The sequence below is a fragment of the Scylla paramamosain genome, chromosome 23 (genome assembly GCF_035594125.1).
Source record: "Scylla paramamosain isolate STU-SP2022 chromosome 23, ASM3559412v1, whole genome shotgun sequence".
Classification (NCBI taxonomy): Eukaryota; Metazoa; Arthropoda; class Malacostraca; order Decapoda; family Portunidae; genus Scylla; species Scylla paramamosain.
In genome coordinates this window covers 9,682,986-9,695,485 of record NC_087173.1, presented here as the reverse complement: position 1 = coordinate 9,695,485, position 12,500 = coordinate 9,682,986, and the positions used below count along the sequence as shown (strand labels likewise).

Sequence of the window (12,500 nt, the reverse complement as noted above, 5' to 3'; positions counted from 1 at the left end):
GATCTAAATTAGTTGATTTACTCGTATTCTTAACACCTTCCATCTTGTTTTGTTTTTTTTCGCTGAATGAATATTATTAATACTGCGTTTTTTTTTTTTTTTCGATAAGTCCTCTTTTTCTTCACGTGCTTCTTCTTTCTCCCCCTTTGTACATAAGCTAACACCTGCAGCTTGTCAGGAGTTGAGATATTCTCACACCTCCACACTTTCTACCTTGCTTTCGCTCTGTGGATAATATTAATGATGCGTTTTTGTTTTTTTTTTGTAAGTCTTTCCTTCACGTTCTTCCTCCTCGTTTGATGGAACCTTGTAGCATTCCATCAGTAGATCCCGCCTCATACCTCCACACTTCTCACTTTGCTATCCTCGCCCTGTGGATAATACTAATGGTGCGTTTTCCAGAGTCTCCCTTCCGTCTGCGTCCTTTTCCTCTTTTTTGGAGACGTGAATGATCTCAATTAGTGGATATACTCTTACGTCTTAACACCTAGGTTTTCTCGTCCTGTGGTTAATAATAATAGTAGTGCGTTTTTTCGAGTCTTCCCTCCGTCTACGTCTTTTTCCTCTTTTTAGAAACTCGCAGGATGTCTATTAGTGGATGTATTCTTCTGTTTTGACACCTATTTTGCTTTTTTTTTTTTTTTTTTTTGGTCTATGGATAATACTAACTGATTGTGTTATTTTTTTTTACCGTGAGTTTTTCTAACACATTCTTCCTTTACTTTACTTGAGACTTGTAGCTTCTCTTTAGTGGATACGTTCTTACGTCTCCACACTTACTGTCTGGCTCTCCTCGCCCAGTGCATCATACTAACTCCTTCAGTGCTAAGCTTCTCCTCAAGCTAAATAAAATGTTGCGGTGTAAGTTTAAAATGTAATTCCAAAAGCCACCACTGACAGCGAAGGAGTTACTAAATGCTTCAAACTTTTCAGCGAGTACGGTTTTATTTCTGCTCCGTAAAATCGTCCACAATTACAAGTCATTACCAGTCGGAGTTATTGGTAAGTTTTTCCTTGCTTCTTCATTCCGCGTCTCCCAAGTTTTCACCGTGTACGCTTTTATTTCTCCTCCGTGAAATCGCCTACACTTCGACTCGAAATAAGCGTCACCGTCATTATCAGTATGAGTTAATGGTACACTTTTCTTGTGCCTTTACTCTGCGTTCTTCAAATCACTCTCCTATTCTTCTTCATTCCAAGTCTTCAAATTTTCAGCATTTACGGTTTTATTTCTGTTTCGTAAATTCGCCTACAATTCCCTCAAAATAAATGCCATTGCCATTATAAGTAAGAGTTATTCTTTTCACTTTTGGCAAAATATTTTCCTGTGTCCACGTACGAATTTTTAGCCAATTATGTGTTCCTGTATGGCCTGGAAAAGACAATATTAGCTCTTTACTCTCTCTTTTATCTTTCTGTACCTGTGGAAACATTTTTGACAGTGCTCTAAATGGTAACAAAGGAGGACCATAGAAAGGAAAGGGTTAACGGTAAACTTTTCAACGTGACCACTCTGCGTACTCCTTTCCATCCATGGAGGCTTGGAACATCACGATAACTTTTCTTTCCGTTGTTTTTAGACGACCTGTGCACCTTTGTCTTACTTACAGCTAAAATCGCACACACTTATATTTTACAACACTTTTCAAAAAACTTTACTCTTTCCCTCGTAGTAGACTGGAAAAATCACATAAATAAGTGTCTTTCCTACATCTCCAAACTACTCACATTTTTCTCACTCCGGAAGGTCAAAATCACCCATACACACACACACACACACACACACACACACACACACACACACACACACAACTTTTTTCATCCTTCCAGGCACTTTACTTTCTTTTCGTAGAGGAAGGCTCGAGAAATCACGTAAATAGTATCTTTCCTTCATCTCCAAACTACTCTCTTTTATTTTCTCACGCGCAAGACTCGAATGCGCACACACATACATTTTTCCACTTTTCCCTTGCATTTTACTCTTTTCCTAGAAGAAGACTCGAAATATCACGTAACCAGCCCCCTTCCTACATTTCTAAACTACGCATATTTGTTTTCCCCCACTCTGGAAACTCAAAATCACTTACACACACACACACACACACACACACACACACACACACACACACACACACACATTAATTTCCCTTTTCCGGGCACTCTACTTTCTCGCCACGTCTCCAGCCACTCTATATATACTTGTTCAGGATTGGGGACTCCCTCTTCAGGTCTTCTGTCATGACAGGCAAGTGGCCACCAGGGACCCGAGGCGTTGTGGCGTCCTGGTAACTGCCTTGTACACTTGATGAAGCGCCAACACGTCCCGTCTGAGCATGAAAGAGTGCCCCATTTGTCAGCCACCAGCGCCACCACCACCACCACTCCTGTTTTCTTCAGCTCTCCATCCGCTGTCCCTTCGCATCCCTTCTCATTCCTTCGTCTCGTATTCTGAACCACTTGGCTGTTTTCAAAGGCCACGGAGATGATTAGTCGGGTTCTCGAAAGGTTTTTATCCCGTTGATGGTGCAGTTATCATTAAAATATTGCTGGAATCATGAAAACATCCCTAAGTCCCTTCCTACTCCTTCGTCTAGTATTCGGACCACTTGCCTCTATCACCAGGATTATTATTAAGGGCCAAGAAGTGTTTTGCTCATTTGTGCACTCCTCATTCAATTATCACTAGAATCACGAAAACATCCCTCCGTTGCATCCTATTCTTTTGCCTTGCTTTGTGAAACGTTTTGCTCTCATACGGGCTGTTTTCAAAAGCCGCGGAGATAACAGGTCGGGGTTTTTAAAGGTGTTTTACTCATGGATGGCGCAGGGTCCTCATTACGCTATCACCAGAATCACGAAAACATCTCTAAAAACTTATACGGTTTCCATTGCAGCGTGTTGGGATACTCGAGATTAGACTAAGAGAGCTTATGGGAACGTGGTGTCTTCTTCCTTGGCAAGCTCAGTCACGCTCGCCCCTTGTCTGGGCTCAGGGGGAACGGAAATCTTTGATGGCAAGGAGCACATACGACTGAAGGTAAATTGATGCCAGGTGAAGCGTGAATATCCTAAAGTACCTGTGGTTTATAAGCTGCAACCTGTTTGTTGTTTGCTGTCACTATTGCTGTTCTCGAATTTGTCTTATTTATCTTCATTAGCAGCTGTTACAAAATTATTCACAAAGTACAAGTGGTTTATAAGCTGTACCTGTTTGTTATGTGCTGTCACTACTGTTTTTATATTCATCTTAATTATCATCATTATTAGCTGCTATATAATTACTCACAAAGAACCAGTCGTTTATCTGTTTAACCTCTATTTACCTATTCCCTATCATCCTTTATCTTACTATTTCTCTGTTCAGTATTATCATTTTCATCATTCTCATTACCAGTATCTCAATAAGGTTTCCTCTTTATATTCTTACTTGGGTTAATATGAGATGAATTCACAGTCAGTCACTTATGCATTGAGTCTAATTCTTCCCTCAGTTTTAAAGTCTATAGTTTCATACAGATCTTATTTACAACAGATGATTTTTATAAGCTGCAAGAAGGTCCTGGATAATGAGAGCTAACTGTTCAATTAATAACAAAAACGTTCAAGCTTTTTATTGACATTATCTTTTATATGTTTTAATGTTAATGTCTAATGTCTTTCTTGATGCGTCGACCAGTGTTAATCAGTAGAGGACTGGGAAAAGGAAATTGAAGTAGTAGTAGTAGTAGTAGTAGTTGGTGGTGGTGGTGGAAGTAGTAGTAGTAGTAGTAATAGTTTGTGGTAGTAGTACTTGTGGTAGTAGGTTGTGATAGTAGTTGTAGTAGTAGTAATAGTAGTAGTAGTAGTAGTAAAAGTACTAGTAAAAGTAGTAGTAGTAAAAGTACTAGTAAAAGTAGAAGTAGTAGTAGTGGTAGTAGTAGTAGTAGTAGTAGTAGTAGTAGTAGTAGTAGTAGCAATAATAAAAGTAGTAGTAGTAGTAGTAGCAATAATAAAAGTAGTAGTAGTAGTAGTAGTAGCAATAACAATAGTAGTAGTAGTAGTAGTAGTAGTAGTAGTAGCAATAATAAAAGTAGTATAGTAGTAGTAGTAGTAGTAGTAGTAGTAGTAGTAGTCAGTAGTAGTAGCACCACCTGCACTATCACCATCACCTTTACGACAATACACTTTATGTTTGAGACGTCTCTCCGGAAACGTAAAGGAAAAAATTATGATGAAAGGAGGGAAGAAAGTAAGTAAGTAAGTAAGGAAGGAAGGAAGGAAGGAAGGAAGGAAGGAAGGAATGAAGAGAAAGTGGAGGAAAAGAATAACAGGAAGGTGACATTAATTCTCCCTCCAAGTAATTACTATAGAGGAAGAAGACTTGTGATGATGAAGAGGAGGACGGGAGGAAAAATGAAGCGAAGGAGGATGAAATAATAAAAGTGGAGGAGGAAGGCGAGGAGGAGGAGGAGGAGGAGGAGGAGGAGGAGAAGAGGACATGAACCTAAAGAAACAATCTCTCTCACTTCATACCGTTTTCAATCTCTCTCTCTCTCTCTCTCTCTCTCTCTCTCTCTCTCTCTCTCTCTCTCTCTCTCTCTCTCTCTGCTATTCATCGTTGTCTTCATCATTGTCTTCATCGTCCTCCTCCTCCTCCTCCTCCTCCTCCTCCTCCTCCTCCTCCTCCTTTCATGTTTTATCACCTGCACCAACCTTTCCTCACTTTCCTCAGTCCATTTTATCTCCCTCTATCTGGATCCTGGCTATTGGAAATTACCTCTCTCTCTCTCTCTCTCTCTCTCTCTCTCTCTCTCTCTCTCTCTCTCTCTCTCTCTCTCTCTCTCTCTCTCTTCTCTCTCTCTCTCTCTCTCTCTCTCTCTCTCTCTCTCTCTCTCTCTCTCTCTCTCTCTCTCTCTCTCTCTCTCTGTCGTGTATATTTAATTAATCCATGAAAGAATAGATACGTAAGTCCATAGAGAGCTCCAATGTACTCTTCCTCTTTATTTCAGCCAATCAGAAGCGCGGATTTTAATGACGTCAGGCAAGTAATGACGCGTCGCTCGGTGATTGGGCGCTTCGTTAAATATTGGAATATTCGCCTGAAAATTCCGTTGGTCTAAAGTATAATTTTGTATCGATCATTCATTCATGTTTTTTTAATTGAAAGATACCCGATTGTCATGATTCAAGAGTAATGGGACTGATTATTTACTTTTTTTTTTTTCCACACGCCCAGGTACGTAGATATTATTGTTATTAGGTGTGTTATTAGTGTTATTAGTCGCAGTATATCACAGGTAAGTGTTAGGTGTGGCTGTTACTTCTTATCTGCTACCTGGCGCTGATCTGGGGCGCAAGGTGTGTGTGTGTGTGTGTGTGTGTGTGTGTGTGTGTGTGTGTGTGTGTGTGTGTGTGTGTGTGTGTGTGTGTGTGTGTAGCGTTTGTTGGGGGAAAAAGATTTACGTAACTTACAGGAGGAGAGAGAGAGAGAGAGAGAGAGAGGAGAGAGAGAGAGAGAGAGAGAGAGAGAGAGAGAGAGAGAGAGAGAGAGAGAGAGAGAGAGAGAGAGAGAGAGAGAGAGAGAGAGAGAGAGAGAGAGCACAAAACCTGAAAAGGGTGAAAAAAAAATAAAATCCAAAACTTCAACCACCACCACCACCACCCACCACCACCACGACCAAAGAACAACCACGAAACAGACTAAAAAAAAAAAAGAGAAAATTACAAAAATAAAAACAAAGCAAATGAATAAATAAAATAAAAAAAAAATCACGAAATCCTAAGAACAAACACTCCCCACATACTCCCAAACTCCTCTCACACACTCACTCTCCCAGACTCCAACACTCCTGCCAGTAACGCCACAGAGTCTCCCCTTCTCCCCTTCTGGCCTGTGTTGCTCCCTGTCTTCCCACTGTGTTTGGCAGGCTATTTTCATCCATCCGCCTTATGGCCTTTGATCGCAAGCTCCTCGTGTAGACAGCGCACGTGTTATCAATACACCCTCACGCACACACGCACGCACACGAGTCTACCAGGGAACGGAAAGAGAAATATATGAATAAAAGGGAAGAAAAATAAGGGAATAGTAAAAGGAGAGAGAGGAATTGGAGCTGTCATATCCAGACAAGTGACAAATAAAGTAACGAAGGTTGTTGTGATACTTTGAGAGAGAGAGAGAGAGAGAGAGAGAGAGAGAGAGAGAGAGAGAGAGAGAGAGAGAGAGAGAGAGAGAGAGAGAGAGGAGAGAGAGAGAGAGAGAGAGAGAGAGAGAGAGAGATTCCTTTACCATCCATACCACCATCACCAATACTTGCACCACCATCACCATCACTACATCAGCGGGCGGGATAATTAATTAACTAATATCAGCTCGTAATGTTATCTGCTTGTTTTTTGTTTTTTTTATTATCGCGTTGTTAATTAGTGCGTTGTCAAATGTGCTGCGGTGACGTGCGTTGTATGACGGTGGTGGGTGGTGGTGGTCAGTAGTAGTAGTAGTAGTAGTAGTAGTAGTAGTATACTGTAAAGGTAGAGGTGGTGGTGGTCGTGGTGGTGGTCGTGGTGGTGGTTGAGGTGGTACAGGTGGTAAAAGAAAAAAAAAATGGAACCTGCAAAAAATCGCCCAATAAAGTTAACTCCACACACACACACACACACACACACACACACACACACACACACACACACACACACACACACACACACACACACACACACACACACACACACACACACACACACACACACACACACACACACACACACACAAAGTCATCCCATCCTCTGCAAGCAAGAGAGAGAGATGAGAGAGAGAGAGAGAGAGAGAGAGAGAGAGAGAGAGAGAGAGAGAGAGAGAGAGAGAGAGAAGCAGACAACCCACCCAACCCACCCACGCTCTCATTTCCAGCTGGGAGCGTCTATTGCAGGGCCACACTCACAAACAGCTGATGCGTGGGGCAACAGACAACATGGAGCGCTGGGTCTTACCAAATGAGATACTGGGAAGCCGCTGCGATGGTGAAGGTGTGAGGCAAGGCGTGGGTGATGTGGTGGTGGTGGTGGTGGTGGTGGCGGCGATAGTGGACTGAGAAGAGAGAAGAGGGGTTGTTGTTGTTGTTGTTGTTGTTGTTGTTGTTGAAATTGCTGTAGTAGTAGTAGTAGTAGTAGTAGTAGTCATAATTCTCCGTAGTTTAATCATTTATCAATACGTTCATCACTATCAACATCAAAATCAACATTAACATCATTACACAGTTCACTACTGAGCATCACACAAAATATAAAAAAATGCATCTCATTATTTAGTCATATCATCATCAAACTGAACAAAAAAAAAAAAAAAAAAATACTGAGAGAAACAAACACAAGAAGATCAGTCACTCTTTAAAAGAATCAGGAATTAGGAGAAAAACAGTACGAAATTAATGCATGCAAACACTCCTCCTCACTCTAAACATTTTCCTCACATTTTCATTACCTCGTCTCAGAGCTCACGGCACAACAGCCACACACGGCACAACAGCCACACACGGCACAACAGCCACACACGGCACAACAGCCACCACACGGCACAACAGCCACACACGGCACAACAGCCACACACGGCACAACAGCCACACACGGCACAACAGCCACACACGGCACAACAGCCACACACGGCACAACAGCCACACACGGCACAACAGCCACACACGGCACAACAGCCACACACGGCACAACAGCCACACACGGCACAACAGCCACACACGGCACAACAGCCACACACGGCACAACAGCCACACACGGCACAACAGCCACACCGCGCGGCCTCCGATGCACGACTGGTGTTCAGAGACGATGCATGGAATTCTCTAACTATTCGTAACTATTTGTATAATGTTTAAGAGAGAGAGAGAGAGAGAGAGAGGGGGGGGACAGACAGGCAAACAGAAAAACACACACACGTACATACACCTAACCACCCACCCCACACACAATATTATAAACAACATTTTCTTTACATCTCCATAGAACGCAGTACAATATCGCACATAATATAGTTAAGTACTTAGCAAACACAGTAGTATTAATCTGCATATAACACAGGCGTGATATGCGACCCTTTAAATGGCTGGAGAGCATTCTGAGCTTCGCCAAGTGTTCTATTATTATTCTATTACTGGACAGTAGACTGCAGCACAAAAATATTCAGTGATACTCATCTGATTATAATAGATAGCAATAGAATACCTACCTGTTTTTATTTTTAGCCCGATGCTCATGTTTCACCTATGTTTATTCAAGGTTACCCAGATGTGGACTGTGTGAATATCAGTCATTCAGGCTTCACAGGTATGGTAGGGTAGGGTAGTGTAGAGTAAGGTACAGTTGAGTAAGGCATTGTAAGGTTAAGATAGATTAGTTAAAGGTAGTTAAGGTTAGGTGGGTGAGGTTAGGTAAAGTTACTTGAGGAAAAGATAAGATTAGGTGGTTATGTAAAGTCAGTTAAGGTAAGATAAGTTAAGGGAAGGTATTGTAAGGTTACGATAAGTTAAAGTTAGTTAAGGTTAGGTAGGTGAAGTTAGGTAATGTTACTTGAGGAAAGATAAGGTTAGGTGGCTAAGTAAAGTTAGTTAAGGAAAAGAAAAGGTAAGATAAGGTATTTTAAACATTAGGTTTGATTAGTTAAGCAAGATAATATCACAACAGGTAATATAAAGTAAGATAAGGTGAGATACGATAAGATGAAGTTATTTAAGATAGGATAAGGTGAGATAACATAAGGTAAGGCAAAAGTATCATAAGGTAAGCAAAGTTAAGGGAAGATTAGGTAAGGTAAGAGAAGATAAAGTAAAATGAGGAAACACGAGACAATATTACGTCAGACACAGTAAGGTTTGGTTAGGATGGGCAAGGTAGCGCAACTAACTTAATTAACCTACAGTCATCCCTAATATATCTGAGAGGCATCAGTTCTAACGTGTTCCATTCATACCAACAGACTTACTTACCGGCACGTCTATGTACGGAGGAAAAGTCGCCTGCATTACCTGCAAAAGAAAAAAATATTACTTGTAATTAATTCACCTGAGCTCAGAGGAGAAAAAAAATAAAATAAATTAGAGAGGAAATTCGCGCCTTAAAATTTGTCAAACTAATTCTCCGCCAAAAAGAAAAATTATATAAACTATTTAAAAGAAGAAAAATAATGAAAAAAATATTAGCAATCATTTAATTTTGGGCGAGATTAAGTGTTTGATAAATGAGAGAGAGAGAGAGAGAGAGAGAGAGAGAGAGAGAGAGAGAGAGAGAGAGAGAGAGAGAGAGAGAGAGAGAGAGAGAGAGAGAGAGAGAGAGAGAGAGAGAGGAAAGAGAGAGAGAGAGAGAAAAAAAAAACATTTGAACATTTATTAATAACTAACAGTTACAGTTGGGAGGTATATACATATATACATAGTGAGGATTAATGTGACTGTAGTTAGCCTTTTTAAAGCAGAGCTTTTCAGGCAAAATGGTGAGTAATAATGGGTAAGTAAGTAATGTGGCAGATGGCAACAAGGATATAACATGTTGTACAGCTCATTTCCAACATTAAATACTATGATTTATGAAGGTATTTTACAATAAATGCTTACAAAACAAATATAATAGATAAATATGCAGTTATAATAGATACAGATATAATAAATAATAATGATAATAGATAATACAGATAATATGATAAATAGTAATAATAAATAATACATATAAAATAAATAAGATATAGGAATGATAAATATTCTAGAATCTGTATAGTAGATACAATAACAGTAGCATAGTTGATCATTTCAATATAAAGTAGTGTACTAGATATGATAACAAGAGTCTGGATACACTGTTGCTTTAGAATGAGGTAACAATTCAAATTAGTAGGTAGCTAAGATCTGATTTGTAAATTTTCTTTTAAATGTGGTAACAGAGGATGCATCCTGAATTTGGAGAGGTACAGAGTTCCATACACGAGGCCCTAGATAAGAAACTGAGTGCTTAAATTTGTCAAGTCGATGAGGGGGAATGCTGAGGTTATCACGGTTGCGGGTGTTATGGTCATGAGATGGAAGGCTGTTCTGTATTTTATTCTTATTTGAATACATGTAAGTAGCGATAGCAAATTTAGTAATGTCATCTAGTTTTAATATTTTTGTTTCTTTAAAGAGAGGATTTGTATGTGCTAAGAAATTACTATTGGTTATTATTCTTACTATTTTCTTGGGTTGTAATTTAAGAGGAATTAAATAAGTTGGATAAGATGTGCACCATATTGGATTGCAATAAGTTAATAGTGGATATATGTGGGCATAATAAATGGTGTTAAGTACTTCTTGTGCCATGTATTATTTTGCTTGATAAAGTAGAGCGACGTGTCTTGATACTTTTAAAGTGAGGTTATTCATATGATGCCTAAAAGTTAATGAATCATCATAAGTAACACCAAAAAGTTTTATTTTATCAGTTCTTAAAATTATTTTGTCATTTATACATAATTGGGGAAGATTTAAAGTTTGTTTTACTGTAAATAGCATGAAGTAAGTTTTTCTTGTATTGATAGTGAGTCTGTTGCTTAGACACTCTCTTAGAGAGAGAGAGAGAGAGAGAGAGAGAGAGAGAGAGAGAGAGAGAGAGAGAGAGAGAGAGAGAGAGAGAGAGAGAGAGAGAGAGAGAGAGAGAGAATCACATTCTTACGATTTATATTTTTCATCTATTTCTCCCGCAAGAAAATTAGAAAAGAATTATAACCTTTCAAAAAATATAACGTGTGTGTGTGTGTGTGTGTGTGTGTGTGTGTGTGGGTGTGGGTGGGTGAGTGCGTTTGTGTGACCTATTTCTTCCACAAAGCTGAGGGTTTACGGCTCGAAGCTTCAGATCCAATCCTCAAATCCGAGGCTTCATTCTCTTGTTTCATTCGGTTTGAGGCAAAAAGAAAAAAGAAAAAGTGTACAAAGAACTGGAAACTGAAGTGTAGCTTGCAATAAATGTTCCTGCCACACACACACACACACACACACACACACACACACACACACACACACACACACATCTATTTTGAGAGAAAGTTATAATAAATTTCCTTTCCAATTTCTTGTTATGTACTACAATAAATAATAAAGAAAAGAAAACGAAATTAATGTGACTGCTTTTACTCTCTCTCTCTCTCTCTCTCTCTCTCTCTCTCTCTCTCTCTCTCTCTCTCTCTCTCTCTCTCTCTCTCTCTCTCTCTCTCTCTCTCTCTCTCTCTCACAAAGTTCCCGAAGTTTAATTGTAAGGAAGAGACAAGTATGAAGATAAACACACACAAACAAGACAAATACAGACAGATAGGACTGCTACAAAATTCTGGACTAAAAGAACGAAACACAGATAGCCTAAAGCAAAGGGACATACCTACAGAAGCTTTGAAACATAAACGCTGAAATAAAAGGCTTGACTGGCACTTCCATACAGACTAATGAAAAAAGGTAATAGACTTAATTTTTTTTTTTTTTACGTAAGCACTAAAGTAAAGGGATGGACTGAAATTTATACAGATTACCTAAAATAAAGATAGGCATTTTTACAGGTAAACCGGAGTAAAAAGATAACAATAAAAATTTCAGACAAAATAAAATTGAAACATTGAAAACTTAAAAAAAAAACAGTTAAATTACAATAAAGACAAATTTTTACAGACTTGCTCAGTGAAAATAAAGAAGGTAAACAAATTTCAACAAACAAATCAAAATAGCAAAAAAAAAAGATGAAAAGACAAAAATTTTCATAGACGAAGTGGTCAAACAAACTAAAAAGAAAAGAATCGAAATTTCAACAAAAAAAAAAAAAACCTGATCAAACACCAAACAAATACATATATATATATAAAAAAAAAAAAAAGACCTACGAATTTTTCACTCATATCAAAATGAAAATGGTGACCGTGAGTATCAAAAGGGAGATTCAAAGCAAAATTATTATACCGTACAAATTATTAGACTCAAAAAACGGGGATACCATTGCCCGATATTGTCATTGAATGTAGCTTTTGAATATTGACAGAAATGGACACGTAAAAGCAAAGTAATCAGCAATGTTGGAAATGCACAGCTAAATTACAGGTATTAACTGAGAAACATAAAAACTATTACTGTTACTATTTTTGTTGTTGCTGTTGTTGTTGGTGGTGGTGGTGGTGGTGGTGGTAGCAGTGGTAGTAGTGGTAGCAGTAGAAGTAATGGCAGTAGTAGTAGTAGCAGTAGTAGTAGCAGTAGTAGTAGCAGTAGTAGTAGTGGTAGCAGTAGTAGTGGTAATAGTAGTAGTAGTGGTGGTAGTAGCAGTGGTAGTGGTGGTGGTAGTAGTAGTAGTAGTAGTAGTTTTTATTCCTTTTTCTATTACTACTACTACTCCTATTCCTACTATCTCCACCATCATCACCACAACCACCACCACCACAAGCACCACCACCCACTCCTAACAACACAATATATCCAACAATCCCCCCAACACACGCATCCACACAACACTACACT

General features: G+C 39.1%; 1 protein-coding gene across 11 annotated transcripts in view; it reads right to left on the bottom strand.

Annotated features, from left to right (window-relative positions):
- The window catches only part of LOC135112133 (hemicentin-2-like), a 280,248-nt gene that overhangs the window by 212,245 nt on the left and 55,503 nt on the right, over positions 1 to 12,500 (bottom strand). For all 11 annotated transcript variants that reach the window (XR_010274093.1, XR_010274092.1, XR_010274091.1 and 8 more), the window contains one exon: positions 8,973 to 9,011. Coding sequence is in view for 2 of the 11 variants with exons in the window: in XM_064026156.1 (XP_063882226.1) it covers positions 8,973 to 9,011 (39 nt within the window). In the remaining 9 variants the exon portion in view is untranslated. The remainder of the gene's footprint in view (positions 1 to 8,972; positions 9,012 to 12,500) is intronic.